Raw genomic sequence first — 26939 nt, forward strand, 5'->3', positions numbered from 1 at the left:
TTTTTTTTTACTATCTCACTATTAGACACACAAAAAGGATTCAAGGATTCTGTACCTGACAGGACAATCCAGTATAACCAGCAGGACACCTACATTGCTCTACAAGATGGGCTCTAGCTCTGCCTAGATGCATTTCTTCAAACTTGACTGCAACTTCCATTGAGACATTTGCAATTCTACAAGATACATGCAGAAGAGAGCATGAACATCTAAAGAATCTCTAACAACAAAAACAAGATCCAAAAACATTTCCATGCTTTAAGGTCAGGGTTACCATACATAATCTCCCATAATCCCTTTTTTCCCATGCAAATATCTCAAAAATTGAAGATTCTTTACTTATTTATGAGATTTCAGGAGCTACAACAAATACATCAGAAGTCATTCAAAGTAATATAGATTGATTCCTATTGGTCTGCAAAACTTGCCAAACCCACTATGTAAGAGCATGTATTTTTTCCTCAGATATATTAGACAACTACATTTGTTTTGTCTCACACATTTTTGGACAGACCTAAGAAAAAGACAGTTGAGGGCATGTGAATAAAAAATAACACAAAATGGAGTTGGGATCAGACTTCTTCCCAGCAGTCAAGATGTACAGATATTGGGTTTTCATTTCTTTGTTTCTCTTGCAAGTGTCTAGACTGACAGATGCAATGACCATATCCTATCTCCTCCCTCCCATTAGTAACTTAGTTCTGTTCAAAAGGGTAATGAAATGCTACCATTCTGAGGTGGGAATGTCTTATTACCACTGCCCAGAGGGCGTAAAACTACAGGAGATACATAAATTGGTACAAGAACTCAAGAGACCATATGTTTAAATTGAAAAAAAAACCAACAAAAATCCAATATCCATAAAAATAAGATGGGAAATAAATAATCTATAAAATATAATATATATATATTTTATATGAGAGGTTTTATATATATATACCACCCATCCTGCAGAACACTGCATCAGCCTGTGCTTCTTTATGTCCTTTGCTATCAAAGTAAGTAGCAGAGACATTTAGTGTTTCACAGAAAGAATTAAAGAGGAATTCTGCTGCCATTAAGGGTCATAAATCTTTTCTTATCAGATGAAGAGCAAAAGTCATAAATAGGAAATTGGAAATTTCTCTAATTTGAGTTAAATCTTTACTATACGACTCAGTTGGGACTATGTGTAGGTTAAATTACAGTAAATGTAATACAATAAATAAATGCAATCACAGATTGCTTTACCTGCTTTGCTGTAAACCTTGGCCATAAGCTGCCTTGATAAGGATATATTCAACATTGCTTAGCACAGACATGAAGTCAGAACGCAAGACGGGCTCATCAGACACAGAGTTAAAATACTTCCAAGAATCCTAGGGAAACATAACACATATTATTAAAACCATGAGTATTCAATCTTACTTCAAGTCATGCTCTGTTCCTCCTTACGTGTTCTTTCAGAAACGCAGTCACAGTGGCTATGTCTAAACTTGAAGTCCCAGAAAATCCAAAACTCCATGTTTGCTCCACCTTAGAACAAAACATGGTTTTATATAATTTCTCCTTACTTCCTTGTGCTCAACTTCCTTGGCTAGTTTCTACAGTGAAACAGTTTAGGCCTGCATGGCACAGCTTTTTCTGGATAGATCTGGAGAACCCAGACAGCCGAAAGATCAGGACTTCACAGTACTCATTTCATGAGCAGTTAAAAAAGCTGCTGTAACTACATCCTGTGAACTGTCAAAAGAAATTAGACCTCCCCTCAGCCCCAGTCAGCAGAGACTCCCAGAAATCAAAGGAGGCCATCATTATCTCTTCTGAAATTGCCTGGTGAGTACTGCTGCAAATTACTGCTCCTGCTAGGCTAGGGTCCACATGGTGCTATATGCTGTATCTTGGCTGGAAGCGTAACCTACAGGCTGAAAAATTATGAGACTGGTCAAGAGGGACAATACTTGGCTGACTGCCATTTATCACCAAAATCTGAGCTGCTTTAGCATAATATTCCCAGCCATTTTTTCCTCCTTAAATAGATGCATTTTTATCCAAGCGCTCTACTTACTCAGCCTATTTGAAATCAGATATGCATTTTTCAAAGTATTTTCTTTAATACATAGAGCTCTTCTGTGCAAGTTGATAGAAGAAAGGTAAGTATTTTTACACTGATATTTTGGCTTACCTCCTTCATTTCTACTTCCTTGTCAGTTCTTACTCCATTTTCTGGAGAAGGGATGTCTACATATATGACCAACTTGCTGGTGTGACCTCCTTTCATTAGAATCTGTGGCTCAAAATTTGATGTTCCAAAGCCATCCAAAGCATAAAAAGCAACAGTATATCTCAGCTTTCCTCCATAGGCCATGAGCTGTTTGGATTAAAAAATTATTACTCTTATTTATTCTAAGGTTAAAGTTACTAGTTGAAAATATTTTAATATCAGCTGTAGACTGGAAAACTGCCAGTTCTTTGAAGAACTGGCAATAAAACATGAAAATTGACTTAAACTCAGCAGTTTTTCCACCAAGGTTAAATGCATATTTCTAAAAAGCAGTCTTAGTTTCTTCTTCTAAACACTTTCAAGGTGTGCACTCAATTTTCATTTAATTCCTAAGCAATAGAGATTTCATGATCTGTATACTGATTCTAGCATCAAGGTTAAAAACTCTTTCAGGTTTCTACAACGAAACTGAGTATACCACTGTTTCCCCCTCCTAGGATCTCTGAAGAGTAACATGGTAATTATGGGTGTTACCAATTTACAGAGTCAAGAAATATCTCATTAGATAAGAGGAATGTAAACATATTGTTTGTGCTTGCTATAAATAAGTTCAGTCACTGGATATTTATAGTATTATGACCCACAAGAACAGAACTAACATAGAAAAATATTATCAAGATAAAGTGACTATTATATAGTGAAGGTCTATTAAGACAATAAAGAAGTCATCTACAAAGCATTTGCATTATTTAATGTTCTTACCTGGTCTCCCTGAAATTGCTCTGGTAACTTCCAGTAAAACGTTTCTGTATTTAAGTATTTTCTGACTATGGCAGCATCCAGTAAAATATCAGGAAATTGCGAAAATACTCCTTCCACTGTTCCAGTCAGGTTACTTTGAGCTACTGTATGCAGAATGGACTGATCTGGAGTTAAGGTTATCTGCAACACAAAGTGCAAACGAAACATTCGACAAAAACATTCTACCTCATTGTAATATACTGTTTACAGTTTTAGCTGCTCTGAAACAGTCAACAGTCCATCTTGGAGTAATGTCTAACTCAAACAACTGGGAAACGTTTGATATTTACTTTTTTAAGAAGTAAAGAGTGAAACAGAAGTTTTAGAACTAGGACTGTGACCATTTGCCATTTGCTTTCTTTTCTGTTCTGACATATGCCTCCATAAACCTGTCAACTACATTCAGCCCGATTCATTAAATGCACACAACTTTTGGCACACCAGCGTGGTACCTAACATGAGGATAATACCAGAATGTGTCTGTGTATTTATGTCGCTTTACTTACAGGAATTCTCACATGATCTTCTAGTTCTGAACAAAGTGTGGACATCCCAAAACAGAAGCATGGAGTACATCCTAGTGCATTGTTAGCAGACAGAGCAAAACTTCCAGGTTTACACTCACTGCATTGTAGACCAAATACATTTTCCTGAAGGAAATTAAAAACAACAACCATAACAGTACACTCATATTACTCCACTAGCTAAATGAAAGATGGTTATTTTTGGAAGAAAAACTAGTTGCTATCTATTGTACCTATTCTGTTTTACTATGCAGAACATTATTTTTTTCAATATTTTCCTATGCTGATTAAAAACCAACCAACCAAACAAAAAAACCCTGACCATGGAACATTCAAGCTAAACTCATAATTGAATTTCTATCGAAAATTGGCAGGTATAAATTTCCATTCAAGACAGAATCTCTCCTCAAACCCTCATCTGGAGCTCTCAAAGCCCAAGAAATTACTCAGTATAAATAGGAATCAGGGGACCTATTCCAAGTGTCTCAATTCCCCAATCTGAACTTGAAAAAACACCCAAAACTACAGTTAGTATCCACTGGCACCTTTAACCAGATATTGGAGAGACACTTATGAAGGTATACATTTGTTGTCTTGAAGTAAGTTTTCTATCACTCAGTCTTTCAAGAACAGATTTCCACCTTTTCAGAAAAATCTACGCTATCTGCGTTTTTAATGTTTCCTTCTTTTTATACAAGAATGTCAAATCAGGTTTCACTATTAGCAATATATGTTGAGCACTGACTTTGGTTATAGCATAGGAAAAAAATTTGAACTTGCAGTATAAACATATCTAAAAAACCACTGAGATTCTCGATTTATTGGTTTCTTCCTATAATTATAATTTGAATTTTCAGAAAAGCAGGCTATATCATCTGAATCAATATGCCGTTCCCAAACCTAATAAAACCAAATGTGTACGAGCAGAAAAATTTCACTGTATTTCATTTTTTTCCTGGCTAATAATAAGACCTGTTTGGCACAGAAAATCCTTTAGCGGTGATTTAGGTGTACTCATAAACACCTTAAAGAACGGATGCAGATTGCCTTTTGAAGTCCTTTCAGCCCTATACCTTCCATGACTTTAATGCAATAAATGTCCAGAAACCCCCAATGCTGTCCCAGAAGGGTCTGAATAGTTCAGTACCTTGCAAGTACAGATGCCAGTTTCTTCTTCACAACCACAAAGTCCTTCAGTGTCATTGCACGTCTCCGCTTTGGTGCCTCTCAAATCACAGTCGCAGGCAACACAGTCTGGGTAGTCCCTGTAGCCTAAGGCACACCTGGAACAGTCTCGTCCTCCAAATTCAATTTTGCACTGGCATTGACCTGTCAGTACATTACACTGGAGATTGGCTGAACCAGTGTTGCTACAGTTGCAAGCCTTAGATGAAAAGAAGAAATGTTCATAAATAGCACATCTCTAAAAATAATTTTTTTACAACAGAAACAGCACAGTAAATTAAGAGTGCTCCTTAAAATTCAGGGTTTATCAACAATTACTATACAATAATAAAAGGGAAGAAATTGCATGGAGAAATGAGGTTGTTTGGTTTGAATTTTAATAAAGAACTGCATTTCCAGTAAACAGTGGATGGCAAAAAGTTAGAAGCCTCGTTGACTCCCAAATATGGGCTGGGAATCACAGGAGTTGGACAAATCTGTTCCAGAAAACAAACAAACAAACAAAAAAATCCAAAATACTTTATTTACAGTACTATTTATTGAGTGCAGCAACTAAATTAAAATAATGTTATATAAATGATGAATGAAAGAAATCTGTAAGTATCATAATTTTATAAATATGACAGAAAGGAAAATCATTCTTTTAAGATTTCAAGAAGCATTAATAGGGTCTACATCTTGCTTAAGCTTCATTTACTATTTGATGAGGAAACAAGAATCTCATTGCTTCCAAAGGTGGGAAGCTCAGTATGGAGTGCAGGTCAGTACCAAAGGAATAGTGTTTACTGGTAGAATACATCCCTCATTATGCAATCAGTAATATGAACCTGTTATTACAAACATGCAAACTGGATGTACTAAATTTGTCATTCTTTTTTGAAGCAGACTGGATTAATCTTCAGTCTTAATTTCATATCTCTGGTTACTTCACAAGACCAATTTTGCTCTGTGGTTATTTCTAACAGTGCAGGCGAAAAGTGCATTCCATCTACCATCACCTGATTGTGAGCATTTTTCAGGAGTCTTTTTCTTCATCCTCTCTCTTTGAGATGACAAGCCTTTACCTTGTAAAGCCCTCTACACACCAAGACCCACAAAATCTATTAGCATTACTATCTACCCTAAAGTATTCTTCACAAGTTTGCTGCTCACCATTAGCACTCTTTGTATGAGGCAGTTTACATGTACTTCAATCTTTATCTCTATGTGATAAAGATAAATAAGGACTCTAAGGTACAATGCACTGTGTGGCAGCAATCCTTGAAAAGGATTGTAAGCAAAACAATGACTTCAGCTCTGTTCCATCACTGCACACAGAAATGGATGCTGAATATCAAGAAAATCACAGGAAACAGAGCCTAATGAAGTGCCCACTTAGGCAGCCCATATTGCAAAAATGGACTGCCTGCATTTCTATAGTACTTCCTCCATTTCATCCACGTAGAAAGCAAAGAGTCTCTCCAGGGTTTGCCATAAGACATTGCTCCAGATCTTAACCCACCACAGCTGACCATGCAGCACAGGAGAGCCTCTGTTGGGATTGCTACCTGAAGATCCCACTATAGTTCATTGCATCAAGAAAGTAAGTAAAATACCTTAGAGTAATTAATGTTAATTACTGCGATGCTGTAACCAAAATGAACGAAAAGCAACTTAGCAAAAGTGGTCAATTACATATTTAATTATACTTGATCAGTGGTAAGTACTGTGGAATCACCCTATGAAAGGGAAATGCAAAAGGACCAGCACGCAGTATTTGCAGTAGGTTGGGTGAGAATGACAGTAGCCAGTAGCTAACAAAGCACTGGTTTAAAGACCAGTTGCAAAGTAAGTTGCAATAAATAACTAAGACAATTAACTCTGAAGACTTACTACTTTATCATCCTTACTCTAAAAAATTAAAGAGAGAAAAAAGATAATTTGGCTGACACTTAAATGCTTAATGTATATAATGACAGACTTTGTCAAGTTGATTGTATTTGTGGTTTCTATATTGAAATTACCCATGACATTCATGTAATTCTGAGGCTTTTTAAAATCTCAATATTTATATAACAAAGATTGGCCCAATGCCATATCTTCAGGAATTTACTGCATGAACCCAACTGCATAAATGGTTGCTGTTACTCGGATCTGCAATGACTTGGCATTTTACCACTTAATCATTAGTATTAAGCTGAGATAATGGGAGCTACCACTGTTCCATTCATGAACCATTAACTATATTATACTATTTTAATTACATATATTCAGAAAAAAACGCCTGCAGTAACTTTCAATATAAGCTAGATTCCATTGTTCTTAAATACATAGTATCATCACTTCTTGATTTGCACAGAAACTATGTTCCCAGCTGCCAATTGCTGCTATTAATATGGTTTACTAACATTATTCAAACAATTAAAAGTTAGAATATGCACTTAACAATTTTAATGTGAACTATACACCTATCCAGAATAAGCATTCTGATCAGTATTTTCAAAGACAGCTTTCTAAAAAGGTTACTCAATAAACACTGTGCACTCTGTTGTTTTGTTGGTTTTTGGTCTTTGTTCTAATGTTAGAGCATGTTGCACTAACACTTTGAGACAGAGAATAAAGATCATGGTGCTCAAAACAAGAGCCCAATGCTGTAAAGGAAGAATTTCTTCTAACAGTCATGGTTTTTCATGCAGCCTACCATACCTTGCAGCCAAGTTTAGGAGACAGTCCCCAGTGATTTTCTTCACAGAGTTCACATTTCTGTCCCTGAGTGTGAGGGGGACAGATGCACTGGCCCGAATCAGCATTACAGTTGTTCTGAGTATGGGCACAGTCACAGGCTGCAAGAGAAACAGAACCAAATTATATCACTTCATCCTTGCTTTAGCTACAGAGAAAAGACTTCAAGACCACCTATGGTCTTATTTTTCTTAATTATGCAATACAGTTTGCCCATTCCACTAGGAACCCCTTGCCATCCCTAATCACTGAGAAACAAATTATGACCACAGTGACATTTCATCTTTTTATTGGAATCCCATTATTGCATCTTGACTTGGCCTATTTTGTGTTTTAAAAAGCAATGCTGCATTTCCATGGGGGAATCAAGAGAGCTAAACACAATTACCGTGGAGAAGAGTAAATCTGTAGGAAAACAATTCTATTATAGAAGATATAAAACTCATCAGGAGAAAATATTAATCTCAGGAATTGCTTATGGAATAATAAGGATGGATAACTTTTTATTATAACTAATAACTGCAGGAAACACTTGTCTATTTAAGAAAAGCAGTGCTATTCCAGCTAAAAAGCAGAAGTTCAGAAAAGTGGTTTTATTGTTTTAAAACATTTATAAAATTTCCAATACTGAAATGGTTAAAGGTAACTAAGGGATCTTTGATTCTTAGTAAAGACACAGTGTATGTGTTTCAAAACATAATCCCATCACATAATCTCACTGTGTATTTCAATTTACTGTACTATTTGAGGTATGAAAAGAGTGTTTCTGTCTGGTTGGAAAAACAGTAGGCATTCCTTTAGCTATACTGTGTTGAAAAGGTATCTTATTAGCATGATAAATTAGTTTTTGATGGCATGTTCTCCCTTTGGATGAACATTTTCTTCCCTATCATGACTAAAAGTTGTACACACCCAGGCAATGATGGGAAAATAGAATCAATGACATCAAAGCATGAAATATATATTTAAGAATTGAATGGAAAAAATAAAGTAAAAATCTTTAAGATCTTTTACAGTTGCAGAAAAAAAAAGTTTTATTCCCTCTGTAGGACTGAAGGGTTTTGTAGAAGAGACAAAGGGGCTATTGAGGATATGATATTTCTCTCATGCACCCTTTATGAGTTATTTCATAGTCACCACCTTTTACAAGGAACCACACGATAAGCAAAGAAATGTTTTGTTCCCCAGCTTAATCAAAGTATTGTAGACCTTTCTACAGATTCTCCCATACAGTCATCCAAACAACTGACCTTTGCCAGAGCTCAACATACATTACAGAAAGAAATTCCATACAAACTCTAAAAGGATCATGGATCAGAGCTTACGTGTGCAGCCACCATCCTGGAACGCATAAAAGCCGTGAGCACAATGATCACACTTTTCTCCAGCCACTCCTGGTACACAGTGACATTGCCCCTGATGATTGCAGCTCTCGGAGACCGAGCCAAATTGACTGCAGTTGCAGGGAATGCAGCCAAGCCCAGTAAGCAGGCCATAATAACCATTCTGTTGGACAAGAAATAAATAGATTTGAGCTATGATTCATAAATTTCTGAAAACAATATGATATACACTCTTGTTTTCTCTTATTTACTTTCCATGATGTCTGACCTGCATGAATATTGGTCAACACTGTGTGCCTGCTGTGGGAAGACTCCCTGGTCTTATCTCTCCACTGCTCCCACCTACATGCAAGTATAGCATATAAACTCGGGTGAAAAGCTGAACACTGAAATGCTCTTGTGGTCCTCCACTCTCAAGAATAAGACACTATGTTTTGAAGTCTGATGTTATTTTAATTTAAAGACTTGCATGAGATGAGAGTGGGCTGTGCTGATCATGCACAGCTATCTGCGACTATAAATGAAAGCCTAGAACAGAGCTGGTCAGTGACTTATGATACATGTGGATTGAAAGTCATTCAGCTGGGCTGGCAGTAACTGGGCACAGATTTCCTGCTCTGGTCTTTGATGCAGTTTTACGCTTAGCATGGCCCGGAAACTGCTGGTTTGTATCACCAGTGAATATTTACTTGTTCTTATAACAGTCCTGCCTTTTAGCTGAAACCCTTTTTGGCATTCAGTCATGATGTATTTATTATCACCAACTATATTTCTTCAGATGTTCCCATTAAGACTTCATTTTACAGAAGCACAGCCGTAAGATTCCTTAAAGTTTGTTATCATTTTTCAGTTTGTTTTTTTGGTAAGCCAACGTGACTGCACCCTGAACAGCCCTACACAGAAGGGTGCTCAGTCAACTACATAGCTTCACATCTGCAAAGAGCAGATGCAGAGCAATTTGCAATTGCAAAGGCCTGTTCAGACAAACTTTGGTCTCTCCTCCAGCAACAGGTCCCCTCTCCCCTCTTCCCTGAATATGCTTGTTGCTATATCTCTGTATCAGCTTTAATCAGTATCTATAGATAGAGGAAGACAAGAACATGTATATCTTAGCAACAGGTAAATATTTGCTTACCAAGCATTTATCACATCTTTCCCCAATCACATTTGATTTGCAGGAACAGACACCTGTCTCATGTTGACAAGTACTTGAAAGAGAACCATTCACATGGCATGCACAGGCTTCAGACAAAAAGAAACAAAATGAAAAATTATCCATGTGTATCTATATGCATTCATTATTACACAGAACTCCAAATTTGGTATACATTGTGCTTCACCTTATTATATCTCACAGATACTAATATACTACAGTAAAGCCTGTGCATTTGGACTAAAAGAAAAAAAACACCTCTGAATGTCTACATTTGAGAAGTTTGTTTCTTCCAGCCCTATATGTGACATTCAGAAGTAGGAAATGTGTACACCATAGTTTTCAACTTGCACTTGCCAACTCACAACTTGAATATTAAGTCTTTCAGTAAAGATGCATATTTGCCCATCCATTTTGCTACATGTACACCACATTTTTGTGTTCTTTAAATTTTAAGAGTAATAATAATAGCTTACCACGACAGTTTTTGTCAATCACTGCATCCCCATAATACCCATCAGCACACTTTTCACAGTGGTGACCTGCTGTATTCCCCAGACATTTCAAACACTGTCCTGTGAAGGTATCGCAGTGGCCATCTTCTTGAGGATTTACATTCCCATTGCACTCACAAGGAGCACATGATTGTCCAGGCATGAGTGGATTTCCATAGTAACCATTAGCACACCTGCATGAGAGTTTAAAAACTTTATCAGCTGGAATGTGGTCATATTATACATTCTTCCCACTAAAGAGACTATTTCCTATTAAATTTTAATATATAGTGTCTCTGTATTACAAGGAAAGACAAAATGGAAAGGAAAATTTTATTAGGAATGTTCTGTACATGTGGTATGAACAATTCAAGGCAAGATGCATACTTAGTGATGGCAATGACACAGATATTTTACCCAAAGTTAGTGTACATACCTTTCACACTGAGAACCAGTATAGCCTGGAAGACAGTTGTCACAGACAATTCCACCTTCTTCACTCAGCTGGCAAGTGGGACTGAAACTATCAACAATATTTATGGCAGTCAGTATCAGTACACAGAATCACAAGATTTCTACAAACATTTAATATCCACCCTTCAAGTCCATGCAACTATCTATATAATCATGTAATTGCAATGTTTTCTAATTTAACATCAATGTTTTAAACATTACAATATGTCAAAATAAGGTATAATTTTCAAAAACTCTATTTGAAGTTTTTTTTTCTTTTAATGGAAGATTTTAAAAGTTCCTAAAAACTTGGCTCTCATTCTGGCAAATCTGTACAATTTCTGTACTGAGTTTCTCTTTTTCACATGCAACACTTCTGCCCTTCTGCTGTTTTCTGAAACAACGTGAAAGATAACCATGATTTTGCTGCCAAGTTCAAGGACAGATTGAATTATTACTTTCAACCACCATGTACAAATTGCACCAGTTCACTCAGCCTCTCTTAGCCTGGTCTATGCATTTGTGGACCTGGAAAAAACAATGTTTCTATGAGATATAATCAAATCATGGAGTTAAAAAAGCCCTTTTCTCTCTCCTTCAGATTTCATGACATTTTACTTTATCTCGCTTTCTGGTTTTGCTGAAGATGCAAAGGACAGTCTCACATAAGCAGCTTACTTGTTTGCAGCAGAACTGAGAGGACATGCACAGGGCTGGCAGTCCTCAGATGTTCCTTGGGATGGACTTCCATAGAAGCCAGGCAAGCACTTATCACAGAAAGGTCCTGTCGTGTTGTGTTGGCAAGCCTGTGAGACATGGAAAAAATCTTTCTGTATTTTCTCTTGATGGTTTTTCAGCCCCTGAGGGATTCCTACAGCAGTCTGCATGCAGTGTAACATTCAAGGAATTCATTCTTCAAGCCATGAAGAACACTTTGAAAGCATGTGTTTGATTTCTTTTTCTGAGTTGTAACAGCAAATCCCAATTGTTTTTTCCTAAATTTTAGAATATACTTTACACTATGAAACCAGCCACATTACTTATACACATACTTCAATATATTTTACATATCAAACACATTTGCAGTAACAAACTAAACAATGAAAAGCAAGAAAAATAAACACTTGGTACCCTCAGTTTGAAATGTATGTACACTGTAAACTTGTCTCCCACAGTCTCTTAATTCCTAAATAGATGCTTAAAACACAAAACATTTTTAAGGGTGACTTACAAAGCAAACACCATGAATATCACACTCAGTTGCATGCCCATTGCACTTGCAGGGTTGACAAATACCTCCAAAGAGTATTCCATCCACACGGTAGAACCCAGGGAGACAGGACTGAAAAGAAATTAGGGAAAAAAAGCAGTAGCTTTATCTGTGTTGAAAGTACACATCAAAACATTTTCAAAGAGTGCACTTCTGACCACCCACCATCTAACTCATTCATGGTGTGGTAACTGAATGCTCTTTCAACTCTATTGATGTCACTGTAGCTCTTTTCTGGAGGTTGTTTTTTACTTGCACTGAACAAAGGGGATAAGAATTAACTTCATAAAACTTTGATTCAGCTCTTTTGTCCCCTGGAGGCACAAAAGTTTTGTGCGGTTTAATATGTGAAGTTCTTTATTATGGGACAATATAAAAACCAGATGTTTTACCTTGTCTGCAGAATCATTAACAGTGCTATGGCACAAAGCTTCATACCAAAATTATCTGTCAAAATAATTCCTGCTATTCTGTGCCTCTCTAATCTTCTATTCACTGATATACAAGACACCACCTTGCACAACACATTTGACCCTTGTGGGTTCTTCCAAAAGCTAGCTTTCCTCCCTGCTAAGGTTCTTTATTGCCCCCCATAAAGTTAATGACACATAACAGAAATAAACTGTACATGATTCAGATCCATAAAAAGTTCTATTAATGAGTAAGGTAAGCTCAAAACAGCTTCACAGAGCTTTCACAGCTGATCCCTCTGCAACACTGATATTCTGAAGTGCAACATCATCTTTTAGTGTCACCAAAAAGAATTAAGAAATAGGTTTAAAATCCCATTTAGTGCATCTGAAAGAAAATATCTACAGCATTGTGTTAAATATAGTAAGCAGCAATTCACCACAGAACATATACTTTTATGGCAGTATAATTAAAGGCAGCCTGCCTTTAAAACTTTGATCCCTTTTGATAGGAGATAATTTTGCATACACAAAACACTGTAAGAGGTTACCTCACATGATATTCCTGTGTAACCTTGAGGACATTCACAGAATTCCACATCTGGTGCTGAAGAAAGATCTATAACATTTGCGCTTGCAGTATCCAGAGTCACAGAGTTCAGCCTAGGATCAAGTATGAAAACATCTCATCATTTGTTCCCCAGATTTGATTCTGAACAGGAGTTTGCTTCTAGGTAGGTAACACCACCGAGTGCTGATCCCTGGCAGGGACAGTTGAGGAACAGGCACAAATCTCTGCTGTAAAAAGTCTATGATCATGGTCTTATCACAGCATTTCCAATTCTGGCAGTAGATGTGCCTTCCTCCTGTTATCATTATTGTTACTAGCAATTGTCTCTTCTCCCGTGGAGTGGTTTAGACAAAACCCTTCCCCTCTGTTGTGGTATTAGAGGTACCTCACTGGGCCAGACTTCTATAGCTGTCCTGAAGTAAGACAGCTTTACTGGCACCATGTTTAAAACGGACACATATCACAGGTGGGTAAGTAGGGAGAAACAGCACCAGCTCACTGATACTGAACAAAACAGAACAAAAAATCTCTTACTACAAACAGTGGCATTTTGCAGCAGAGACAATCTTCTCAGCCACATGCAAAATTTTTTTATGGAATGTTTGTGAAGATTTCTTAAAGATGAACACACTATACCTAAGTGGACATAAATATCACCCAGAATGGTGTTGGTGCACAAAAAGGCACAAAGCAAATTTGCTATCAAGTCCTATTTTATTGGCATGAAATGCTATCAAATTAGGGAATGAGGAAGAAAGGCTGTTTGTGAGTCTAAGGAAATTAAGAAAATAAAGGATGAGCTTATTCTCTGGAGAGTGATACAACTTTATTCCTGTATCTTGGAGAACAGGTAAAACAGAGATCTCTGTGGTCTGACGCAGATACTGCCAGTGTTGGTTTGAGACCATGGAATGATCAGCTAGTCCATTCCAGCACAATTTTCCAATTAACCACTCTCTTAGAGATGAGTGTCAATAACATCTACAAAAAAACATCAAAAGAAATTACAACTAATGTCTTTACTGACAGGCTTTCAATAGTCGAGATTAACTTGCCACATACCAAAACAAGCATACTGTTGAGAGCTTTAGAGGTATTTCCCTCTAAACAAAGCAGCCATTGTAATATGGCTTTTATGCAGGTTTTTATGCAGTATTCCTTTAAAGCACAAAACAATGTTTCTGCTATGAGATATCTTTAAAACCAAATGCCCCTTTCCACAGACTCCATATAACTGTATTTTGAGGACATGACTGCTCTTGAGAAAATTCAATAAATAACATTTTTTCTAGAAAATATGAACATAAAACCTCAGGAATATTCTATGAATAGTGATTCATAAGCAGAAAAATCACAGAAGTATATAGATGAACTTAAATATTTTGTCTCACTCACCTGTACACAGCTTTCTTGGCAATGTTGTAGTTGGCCCTGATCAGAAGATGGGTCACATTTACCAGAACAGTCATCAACATTTCCCGGTCTATAGCTTTTTTTGTATTGAACTCCACGAAATTCTCCGATACAAATCTCACTGCATTAGAGTATTCCTCGTATGGCTGTAATGACAAGCCCGCTGCTCTTGTACTCAGAATCTGCCCATTACCCTGAAATTGAAAGACAGAGAAAACATTTTCCACATTTGTATGTAAATCTTATTAAACAATTACATTTAGTGTCAAATATACAGCCATGTAACACAGAAAAGAGGCAATCTAACTAAATTTCTTGCATTAGGTAAGTAAAAGGTCTAAATTTTCCATGGCTTCAAGGAAGACCACAATCCCATTCTTTTTTGGTTCAGAAACTTTAGAAATACTTTTCTTTTGGAAAAGAATAAATTAAATTTCAAAAATCAAACACCTCTACAAAACGGAATCTCCTCTCTCCTTTGTTTTATTGCTATGTATATATTAAAAAATAATGCTTCTGGAGGTGCCTGGATTCAATATAGAGCCTTACTTTTTAACTACAACATAAATCTAGAAAAGTAAGCAACCAGCAAGAACACTCATCTGTTTCATAAATATAAGTTCTTCAAGATAATTGTAGTTCTGTAAACAGCTTTGTAGAAATGGTAATAAACACCTCACCCATTTACACACAGATTGAATTTTAGGTATTTATCATTTAAAACTAATATTGTATACCTACAATTTCAGAGAAATGGGTCAGAAAATCAGAGAAATAAGTAGTAATAAAATCTTGATAGTGATTTTTAAGGGACTTAAAATTGACAAAACTACTACTATAGAAGTATTATTTTATTTTTTTTAACTCCTTCCTAGATTCTTAATAATGTCTGAATAGTAACAAGCTGAAAAAAAAATTCACCTGAATGATGACATCCACACTAGATACTATATCACTGTCCACACTCTCCATTGGAATGTCGTAAGATACCGTATACTTCAAGTCTCCACCAAAAGCTGTGAGCTGAAAGAATAAAAAGCAAAGTCTTAACAACCCAATAACCTCCAACCAACACAAATAAATTACATGGGTCAGTCAGTACAATGTCCAAATTACAGGAGCATATGGCTTACAAATACCACTTTCCAGGAAAAAATTAACATGCCATGAGTATCAGCACAGGGACAAGCACTGGCTTGTTGCCGTGCAGGTGGTGAAAGCTAGCTCAAGGCTCTACAGGTGATTCAAGTAAGTGCCCTCATTCAGTGAAACACTAACAGGACTTTCAACAAAAAGCAGAGGTATACACAATCATCCTAGCCAAGGGACACAGCCCGTTGGAGTTATTCACATTCCGTGCTCCACCTTTCAGAGTCCTTAGCCCCACAACTGCTGCTGACTACTTCAAAGTAAGTTAACCAACAGTTAGACCTATATTAAATGAATAAGAGATCACAATTTGAGTGAGGGTTGCCCTGTGCAAAAGCTACTCTTTAAGGTTACACTTCTTAGACTTGTTTTCATTTACTGTGTGACTATAATAATAAAACAGGGCTGCATGGGCAGAGACTGGATTGAACAAAATTAAAGGTAAGGTTGCAAGGTTCCTCTCTACTCACCACTGGTGAGGCCACAGCTGGAGTTCCGACCCCAGTTCTGGGCTTTCCAGTACAAGTGAGAGGCAGACATACTGGGAAGAGTCCAGCAAAGAGCCATTAAAATGATTAAGAGATTGGAACATCTTTCGTAAGAGGAAAGACTGATAGTAGCAGGACTGTCCAGACTATAAAAGGCTCAGGGAGATCTCATCAATATATACAAACACCTAAAGGGAAGGTGCAAAGAGGATGGAGCCAGACTCTTTCTAATTGTGTCCAGTGCCAGGGCAAGAGGCCACAAATGACTGCAACCTGAAACACAGGAAGTTCCCTCTGAACATCACTTTTATTGTGAGGGTGACCAAGCAGTGGTACAGGTTGCCCAGGGAGGTTCCTGGAGATACGCAGAAGCAGCTCTCTGGACATGGTGCTGGGTTAACCTGCTCTAGGTGACCATGTTTGAGCAGGGAGATTGGGCAAGATGACTTCCAGAGGTCCCTTCCAATCTCAACTATTCTGTGATTCTGCTGCAACAAATAAGAGACCCAGAGCTTTAGCTATCAACCAGGGTAAAAATTAAAGACTACTTGGCTGAAAACTAATACGTGCAAAACAGAAGATGGACAAGAGACAGGTAAGGGAATTTAATGGTCCTGTCTACTGTATTGGACAAGGCATGAATGGTGTAAGCTTCCGGATAGGAACTAAGAATATGGGGAATGTGAGCATATAAGTCAGTAACAGTCAAGAGAAAAAGAGACATATTTTGTCAAGGACAGGAAGAGTAGAAAGTGGGGAGATGGATCAGCTCAAAGAGCAAAAAGAGGGTACTCAGAATGTCTGGACAGGAACAGTATGATTTGAAGAGCAGAGAGAGATTGGGAAGTTTCGTAATACCAGGGTTTATGTGTAATTTTGAGTTACAAAAACTATATATTTAGACTAATAGGTTATGGTTAAGACAAAGAAACTATAAAGGAGTTTTGAAGCCCTAGGCGAGTACTTACTTTATTTCCCAGATATGTCTCAGGTGCTGACCAGTAATAAGTATGTTTCAGCACTTTCACAGCCTCAGTGTTGTTAACACTGATTTGACGGGGTCCATCAAATTGGCTCCTCTGAGGTTGCACGCTCCTTGCATCATACAGATCAGTAACACGCCATCCAGTCATGTCTGATATCTGCAAGAAAGAATAGTAATACTCATGGAATTCAGGCTTTGTGTCACTGAGAAAGCATTCACCCTCTCCAAGATATTCACTCAAACCAATGGATATAGAGCACTTTCATTAGCCACGTCTGACACCCAATATATGCAAATATGCTACTACAGAATAAGACAGTCTCCACCTCTCTAGTAGACAGGAACAAAAATATAATGAGTGTGATTTTTCATCCTTCCAACAAAATTAACATTATACCTATGCAATTCCCCGAGACAGAAATACAGAACTTCCAAGGCTGTGAGGCTGATAATCCCCATTTATAGGTAACGCTGAGCTGCAGAAAAGTGAAATCCACAGTCCCAAAAGAGGGAGAAAGATAAGAGAATTTTGTTCTTCTCACTGAGTTTTATAGAATCATCTTAGAATTCCAGTCAATTTGATGTATTTTCCTTCCTTTTTATTGGCACACAAATCAGGAGACTAAAGTGTGACTAGCTCTGCAAAGATACATAAGGAATTTGGTTGGAAAATAGTGTCCCCAAAGCCCCCTAACTCAAGAACTGTCTATTCAGAAGACAGTGATACTTAAATCACTGTGTGCTAGGAAAGAGTATTGGGAATATTGCCAGGTCACTCTGGCCTTGTCCAATAGGTATGAGAGCAAGGAAACACATTTGGGTTCATCGCTTCAGAATGAAAAAAACAGTCAGAAAAAAATGCATTTTTTCCAGTGCATTACTGCAGCCTCCACTACCCGATGTTTCCGATATTACTGCAAGCCAGTGGGGCAAAAACGTGCACTGTGATGACATGCTGACTACCTCAGAGCTGCCTAATGATACTGAAAATCCATTCCTCTGTAAGGAGACACACACCAGAATTTGCAGTTAACTTCGGCACATGTCAAAGAGAAATATAGTACACTTCACAGCTGCCTGAGGAAAGAATATTAGGTCATGGACAGAACATATAAATACCTGACTGATAGGCCATGTAAGACTGTCACAGACATCAGAAACACCAAAGCAGAAACACTCTGTGCAGCCCTGAGGATTTCTTTCTTGCAAATTGTAGAATCCTGGTTTACAGAGATCACAGTTTTCGCCTTCTACATTTTCCTGTCAAAGGCATAATAACATTTGGTTCACATTAGCATTATTATGGTAACAAATATAGTGGATTAGATGGGATTTAGGCATAACAGCATTCAGAAGGTTATAAAGGAAAACATATTTCAGCACAGCAGGATTATTGAATAAGACTCACAGCTTAAAACTGAAACTGATTGGAAAAATTCATCAGAATTTGCCAGTTCATCAAAATCTAAACAAGTCCCAGCAAGGGCTCTATTGCAGTAAAATTTCAGCACACAGGCAGTGTTTGAAAAGCTTCTGCCATCTTGCCAGTCTACTTCTCTTGTAGCTTGACTTTGTAGTTTGCTCTGGAGATAAATTTTCACATTTACTGAATCCAGACGGATCACCTTTCAGATAGCTCACCAGACAGAATCCAGAAAGTTCACCTTTAAGGCCAGGCTCTTGGAGCTACCACAGACAGCATCAAGACAACAGTTCCTCAACCTACTTACACTGTGCTCCCCCCTACTGCTGCCACCTCTTCTGGAAGAACATCACATATACTTGTGCTAGCTGGCAGGTCTTCCTCCCAGTATGCTCTGGCTACGGTCCAGAAACTCCTACTCCAAAAACAGAGGTGCTACACCCCTTTAGCTACTTTCACTAGCCAGCTGCCTCTTTACCATCCAAATTGGGTAGTTCAGAGCATACTGCTACATATCTCTTTCAGTGCAGACTTTAATGGGGGAGGGGAAAGCCAAAAGAATACACCTAGTGTTTTTTTTAATGTAAAATTTGTACAGCCAATATGTGGTTATTTCATCAAAAAGTTTATAGACAATTGCTGCTGACAGACAAACCAGTAGAGATACTTGATAAATGCCCACAAAGCTGTGTAAATAGTAGACCTCCATGGACATATCTTCATGGTAAGATATAGAACATTTCCTACTGCCAGGGACAAGATTCTGATAATGTCCTAGCCTTGCATCAGGACAAAACCTGGACACATACCACTCTCCCATCTCAACCTTTGGTTTCCACTATGGGAAAATTCCACTACAAAGGCAAAGAGAACTTCACAGAGCACCCCACAAAGTTCCCAGATACATATGGGTTAGGACACCAAGGCTGCAGGGCATGCAAGTGAAGCACAACTTCCTTTCTGTTTAGAGGAGGCCTAGATGAGCTCTGCATTGCCATGTGAAATGCAAAACCCGTCGACCAAATTCTGCTTTCAGAAGTAGTTACCAGGGTACCTTCACTTCAGTCAAAAGAATCACTCTAGATTCTGGACTTACATCAGATTTGGTCCCATAGAGTAAATTTCAGGCTTATCAGAGAGAAATCTGAGACTCCCAGCTCTCTTCTTCTGCAACAGTGTTTGGCGTGTCAAGTTTATGTAAGACTTCCCTAAACAGGCAGGTTATGTGCTTTTGTAAGCAAAGCACAAGTGGGTTTTGCAAAGCATATTAAAAATTTGTGATCCCCAGCTCTGACTCAAAGGCTGAGGATGACTGCTTGTATTTGTTAATATCCAAACTTGGAAAAAATCTCAGGTAAAGTGGCTCCTGAGATAATGAGATTTTAAAATCTTGGATTTTTACGAAAATAGTATTTATATGGTCTTATCAGCTTTTTTATTTCTCAATCTTAGGATGCATTTGGATTACACATTTCACTATCTCTGTAACATTATTACACAGAAATTATTTATTTCTTAATGAAAAATAAAAAACTTACCCAATGACTAGGCCTCAAGAGTTGTGTTTCGTGCAAGATCAAATATCATGAAATGCAGTGTATAAAACTGTTCTTGTTTTATGCTTGCTCTACTGTGTTCACAGAGTCTGCCAAGTCTTACAAATCCTGTCTCCTTCACCTGATATTTGGAACACACAACTTTTCTCCTTTCATCTTTTTAGGATGGCCTGATGGCTGGTGACACTCTCAGTGACCTGACCTAAAAATTCTGTATGCCAGGCTCATGCCCGTTACAGCACTGAAAGGGGGCAGTTTCTTGTCCAGTTTGTAACAAAATTTTCACTAGTTAGCTGCATTGGCTGATATAGCATTACTCTAGCTCAAAATCAGTCAAAAAGGTTGTATCCCTTTTATCATATTTAAATTGGCTATTGGAGCCATTTCTTTCTTCCAGACTCTGGTTATTTATATGTTTGATATTTTGGATCAGATAAATTATGCAAAAGGACTGAGAATTTTCAGAAGAATTGTCAAACAAACCACGCTTTTTTGGCTCCTGTTCATTGTCATACTTGGCAATAAATACATAAACTACTAGCTAACATTTGGTTCAGAAAATTAAGTAACTTCTTTAAATATTAACATACAGCTTTGTAATAAAATTCAGCGGTATCTACAGCTGCAAGACATTTTAAGGGGTTTGGATATTTACCAAAATATAAAAGGCTGCAAAATTCTCTTTTTAAACATTTTTCTATGGTTTATATTTTGCAATTGAATAATTAAATCATATTTCATAAATACATCTAGTGCAATTGTTTCAATAGTTCTTTCCAAATGCCTGCTGTTTCCTCACACAAAGCAGATGTCTTAAACACATCCAGTCTTTTACAAGAAATCAATCACTTTGAAGAGAAATATCAGCTCACCCCTAAAACTAAATACTGCTAGGCATACACTCATTCTCTCTGTGACTCCCTCACATTCACATGTACACTTTTATTTCATTTTAATGTCACCCTGGCCCATTATTATAGCAAATGTTGTATCAGTAACATACAAAACTACTCTATATAAATTACCATATTTTTCAGTACAGAGAATAGTTAGTAATTTTAAGTTCTAGGTTGTCAGGTGTACAGTTACACCAGGGTACTTCCTATAAAAGAAGTGATCTCCCCAGTTAATGAAGTAACTTCACTACTAAAAAGGAGTTTACAAATCAATACACAGATTCAATTTTAAACAAAAATGACAGTTCACTACTCACTTTGCAAAGACAAGGTTCCATGCATGGATCTTCATTAATGCTACCAATCAGGCTGCAGTTACAACGCAGGCAGTTTGGGTAACCCCGATACCCAAATGCACAACGATCACATTTTTCTCCTGTGTAACCTTCTCTGCATTGACACTGACCTGGCCAAGTTCCTTGAATAGCAAAAGTAGAGAAAAAAATAAATAAGAGCAGGCAATAGGCTGTTTTCAAGATGTCTCAGAGGGTGTAAATAATTTAGCATTCCTTTTTTATTACACTATGTTATATTCCACACAGATACTTGGCACAAGGTCAGTCCCACCACCTATTTTTCATGCTAAAGTACCAGATGCACAGAAACTGCAGTAAAATGGATTTTGTGACAGCTGTAACAGCATTCACAAACAACAGTGTTAGATCTCAAATCCCTCACGCTGCTTTACATACTAGGAGCCCACAATCCCAACAGAACACATTCAGGGACCTGACCTACCTTAAAATCATAAAATTGTGTTATGCCTCAGCCTCACCTTCCTAAACATTTACCATTGCTTTGAAGTGGTACCTAACAGGCAGCCATTCAAAGGTAGATAAGTGTTCCCTCAGACTAGAAATACAGCCAGATTTGAAGCTTAAGGAAAAGGCACTTCCCGCTCCCTTACCACGCTGCAAGTCAGAATGGTGCTCATCTTTAACACAGTCAGAACTCAGAGAGCCGAATGGGTTGCAGTCACAGGGGTAGCAGGGGTGATCCTCATACGGAGAAATCTACAAAATGATAGTTTTCTGTCAAATTCTGAAATTATTAACTGGGAAAAGTACAGTGACGTCTGTTTCTCGTCTTCAATCACCAAAATTAAAACTAATGAAGACTGGAAAAAGCTAATATGGAACAATAGATCAAAATAGAAATAGTTTTTGCAAACAGAAGGATTGGGGGATTACAGTCTCGAAAAAAACTTAAATGTAGGAACAAAATTTGGTCTTCAATAGCACAAAGGTATAGTAACTGCTAAGGGCTAGAAGCTGAAGCCTGACACGCTGAGCATAAATGGACATTTTTTTTAATGTAACAGTAATTAACCACTGTTTGCTAAAGATAGTCAAATGTTGAAGACAAGAATGGATGCTTTTTGCAAAGATATTCTGGTTCAAAGAGGAAGAAAATGAAAGAAATCTTTGGCTCTGTGTTCACTGGAAGGACAGATTATCTCTTAATGTAGATTCATTCTGACTTCATGATCCATATATCTTTGAAACATAAGGTGATGCAACGTATATGGCAAGGACTTTATTTTTTTTTCAGGGAAAATTTTCCTTGGAGCTGTAAAGCAAATCATTAACGACCTCTAGATACACATTTAATGGCTACAAGTCGATTGAAGACTTTTCTTCAATGCTTCTTACTGTAAGACAATCTCTGACTCCAATTTACTTCTTTGGATGAGCTGTGCCCGTTACCTAGCCATACTCCTACGGACTCAAATTCTGTTAGGCACACCTTAACAAATGTCTTCTAGAGTTTAGGTCATTTTTCCAAAGAGTGACACTTGTCAATAAACTGGAAAGCACACAGGCTCAGAAAGCACAAGTCCTACAATAATCACATCAGGAAGAATATTTGTTGCAACATCTCATGAGCCAAAGAGTCTGATCTTAAAACCATGTAACAGTCCTTTTTAACACTGTTTGACGGGAGCTGATTCAGGATGGTACATGATGTCAGCACTTTTGAAGACTTTAATACTGGTTTTTTTATAGCTTTATCCACAGGAAAAATGGGTTTCCTATCAGAACATGCACATTTCCACACTGCAATGTCAAGCTTCATCCTCACTTATTTTTTTCTTCTCCAACAGCCTGACATGCCCTCCCACACAGCTGGACAAGTATTTTGGTTTTTACTGAAAGTTTTGCTGTTATGTGATTTACAAAAAAACCCTCTATAGTTCTTAGCTATTATGTAACTGATAAAAATATATATATTACTTACAATCAGCTGAAATACACACCATGATACTACACTGTAATTTACCAAAACATTAGAATGGTATTCTCTAGATCTTACTTTGTGTGGTCTAAAATATCCATCAGCACACATTTCACAGTTGATCCCAGTAGTATGTTGAGTACAGTTTAAACACACGCCACCTCCTGTATACTGGCCATGAATATCCATGCTCCTTTTCTGATCTGCAATACTCTGATTGTAATAACAATCTTCTGCTTTGTTATGACAGTTGCACTCTGAAAAGAAATGGAAATTTTTTTTTATTTATATTGTGTAACAGTTCCTATACCACTGACATTATTCGAAGTGGAAAATGTAAGTAGAAGAGCCTATCAACTTGTCTCAAAAGTGTGCTTTTTCCCTTTAACCATGCTATATGCTTCAACAGTCTTAATACACACTATTTCTTAGCAAGCTAGCACATTTCAAAACCACTATCACCACTTCAATCACACTGTTTTTAACAGTATTTTGTAGATCCCACTAATACAATCCTGTCAGGACTGAGGTCAGCAGTGATGTGTTAATTAGTAATAACTGTTCCTTCATTTTCTGTCTTCTGCAGAAGAAAATCTGCCTAATTCCTCTCTTATTTGTATTATAGGTAAAAATCTGAGAAGTCAACGATGCCAGTACACAAGTATAAATTTGATTTAGGTTGGAGGGTACTTCAGTCCAAACTGTCATAAACAACTACTTTCCAAAGAGTAATATTAAGATTGGTGCAAATGCTTCAACCAAAAAAACTACTTTTCCATCCAGAACTTTAAATTTTATCTAATAGGTTCTTAATTGTCTGCAGCTTGTGCTATGCACTGTGAAGAGAGAAAATGCATCGACTAGCCCTAGCAACACAATCAGCCATACTGGCACAGCTAAAGTCAATCTATCAGACAATCTGAAACGTAATTGGCCAATAGGGAGTTTCTTTCAAAACCTTTGTTATCAGAACAAAGTTGTTCATCTGACAAAATTTATGATCAATGTAAGAAATTTGCATTTCAAGTAGCTAACAAAATGATTGATGCAAATCTGCTAGTTTCTACAGGAGTACAATAAATCCACAAATTCCTTTGAAAAAGAGACTCTGAAAGCTATACTACATGACAACTTCACTAGCCAGCAAGTCAGGTTGGACAGATTATTTAAAATCAACTTAACAGTTACGATTAGAAGTAGGCTTTCTACCTTTGAACAATCCCATGAAGACAGTTCAGAGTTCATGGATTTTTCTCAGGAATTAGTACAGATCTATATGAAAGCAAACTCAAGCAAGAAAATAGTAAGACGTCATGAAACTAACTAAATGTCTGCATACTTACTCTCACATTTGTTCCCTGCAGAAAGGGTTCCTGGTCTCCATGGTTTCTGGTGGTAGCCTGGACAGCATTTGTTACAGCTCTCTCCACATGTGTTGTGTTCACACTGGCACTGCAACTTCTAAGAATAAAAAATTCACTTCCTTTAAATATATTTTAATGGATAATTAAATAAACGTTGCCAAAAGTCTGCCCAGTATCGGCCTAACTCCAAAAAATGTCAAGACCCACAAATACCCTACAATTAACATTAAATTGCTCAACAATGCTATATCAACTCTTGGGAAATAGCCTTTCTAGAACAGGAGGGGCAAATCTCTTGTGTTGCAAGAGAGACTATTTCTTGTGCCTCTTGTTTAAATTCAATGCCAAAGAAAAAGAGATTACTTCAAAAAAGTTACACTACCAGAGACCCAGACATGCTTCCTCAGAAAAGAAAGAAAAATATGGCAAATAATTTGTATGCATCATATCCTAAGATCTCTTTTACCTTCCTCTTTCTCATTCTCCTTAGGTGATTTATTATTTTAATTGGAAAAGTTGTTTTGTGAAAATAATGAGATTAAAGAATACCTTTGTGACTTCATCCAGAGGGCAGCTTCGAGCATGGCCATAACAAATACACATACCACCAACAGAGATGTCCTTTATTGAATAGTAGTACTACAGAAAACAAAGTTGAAAAAGGGATGAATAGAAGACATTTAAATGTATTTACATTTCCCTGTCCTACTCTGCAAAATAAAATATCAGCATTTGATTACCCTGTGACTTGAAAAATAAAATAAATACTTTAAAGTATTTAGCATTTGGGGAAACCTTCTATTTTTGCTTTATTTATTTTTCCCATGTTTTTCCTCTTTGGTATGAAACAATAACTGACTTTTAACTTTTAAGTAAGTATAAAATTCCTCAGCTTCAGGAAAGACCACCAAACGTGACCTCAGCCAAAAATACTTGTAAAAAAAAACAAAACCTTTTTTTCACCCTTTAAGAAACCATAAAGCATTAAAAAATTGCCATATTTTAATGTCAGTCTGGGAACTAAGAGTATCCTTTCTTAACATGGGAACTCTGCCCTCCCTTAAAACCACTTTGCACACTCACTTCCAGATCAGCTCTTTGTTACTACCGTGTAGCCAGTGAAATATTCTATCCAAACTCTTAGCTTCAAAACTGGTGATACAGCAGAATACTATTCATTAATATTGCCAGGTGGTGAGCAAAAGCAACATACATAAGGAAAGGATTTCATTTCCAAGGCAAAGAAGAGGCAGGAAATGACCATCTGGGTTCGGTTACAGCTGCAGTATCAACATGGTTGGCCTGTTTGTATCCTGGGAATTATGTACTACAGGAGAATGAAAAAGAAACACTTTTTGAGGATACTTCTAAGGGAAGAGTTCAAGACTTTCAGACCTAACAACCCTGAAGTCATCTGGTTCAGGAAGAGGAGGTGTTCCTGGGTGGTCAGATATGCTGACTCCTGGACTGTTATTTCTTTGAACGATCTTGGAACTGTAATAAAATAGACTCTTTGATTTCATACTTATTTTTTTTAATGTTTTAAAATTTCTTATTATGTTCAGTGTTTTAGGAGGGTTTTTAATCTTATGCTTGAACTACAAAAATCATTCAGGGACTTACCATGAACAGTAAGTCCTTAACTACAGAGAGGGAGGTTGAGACTGAAAAAAGGAGGAGGACAAGAGCAGAATTGTATTTTTCACTGCATTCCCTCCTTCATCTCCTTTGTGTTATTTTCTTACAGAGTATGGGTCACAGCAGCTGTGTGCAGCTTGAAGTTGAACAAGAGAGACCAATGCTAATCAAATGCTACAGATAGAAATAAATAAACAAATACAGAAATAAAGGTGCTGTTGAACACTGCATCGGCCATTTTTCAGGACTATGTACAAGAAACCAAACATAATTGGTATTAACAGCTGGATGCAGAGTCTTCAAAAACAATAAAACAGCATCCAAAAAGCTGGAAGTGATTATCTTTGTTACAGTTGGTTGCACAGTGAGACACAAAGTGAGACATCAGGATTTGGGAACTCTGCCCAATAAAACCTATGTGTTCTGAAAAAGAAAATGCGTAGCTTTTCATGCACAACTGCACTAAGCAGTGTTAGGTGGAGTAGTCCTAAGCCCGGGATTGCGCAACTGTGTATGTTACAAAAGCAGTGGGAATGCTTGTCCTCAATATTCTTGTTTCCCAGTTGTATGTTTGTATGCTTCCATGTCAACCCTTTCTTTTGGT

At 37.2% G+C, this 26939-nt stretch overlaps 1 protein-coding gene across 2 annotated transcripts in view; it reads right to left on the reverse strand.

The window, feature by feature from the left end:
- Positions 1-26939, reverse strand: part of LAMA1 (laminin subunit alpha 1) — a 99987-nt gene that overhangs the window by 37105 nt on the left and 35943 nt on the right. Inside the window, exons 6-28 of one of the 2 annotated variants that reach the window (XM_027676316.1) lie at positions 25247-25336; positions 24677-24794; positions 23412-23590; positions 22006-22111; positions 21356-21516; positions 18283-18423; positions 17147-17320; positions 15463-15564; positions 14524-14735; positions 13109-13220; positions 12109-12219; positions 11556-11683; positions 10861-10947; positions 10407-10618; positions 9913-10019; positions 8760-8940; positions 7399-7535; positions 4676-4912; positions 3511-3654; positions 2966-3145; positions 2165-2350; positions 1231-1358; positions 56-176 (exon numbers count right to left, since the gene is read on the reverse strand). In XM_027676316.1, the coding sequence (XP_027532117.1) occupies positions 56-176; positions 1231-1358; positions 2165-2350; positions 2966-3145; positions 3511-3654; positions 4676-4912; positions 7399-7535; positions 8760-8940; positions 9913-10019; positions 10407-10618; positions 10861-10947; positions 11556-11683; positions 12109-12219; positions 13109-13220; positions 14524-14735; positions 15463-15564; positions 17147-17320; positions 18283-18423; positions 21356-21516; positions 22006-22111; positions 23412-23590; positions 24677-24794; positions 25247-25336 (3354 nt within the window). Of the gene's footprint in view, positions 1-55; positions 177-1230; positions 1359-2164; positions 2351-2965; positions 3146-3510; positions 3655-4675; positions 4913-7398; positions 7536-8759; positions 8941-9912; positions 10020-10406; positions 10619-10860; positions 10948-11555; positions 11684-12108; positions 12220-13108; positions 13221-14523; positions 14736-15462; positions 15565-15819; positions 15908-17146; positions 17321-18282; positions 18424-21355; positions 21517-22005; positions 22112-23411; positions 23591-24676; positions 24795-25246; positions 25337-26939 lie in introns of those variants that run through there. The other variant, XM_027676324.1, reaches the window with a different exon arrangement.

The sequence above is a fragment of the Neopelma chrysocephalum genome, unplaced genomic scaffold (assembly GCF_003984885.1).
Source record: "Neopelma chrysocephalum unplaced genomic scaffold, ASM398488v2 Primary Assembly neopelma1_22, whole genome shotgun sequence".
Lineage (NCBI taxonomy): Eukaryota > Metazoa > Chordata > Aves > Passeriformes > Pipridae > Neopelma > Neopelma chrysocephalum.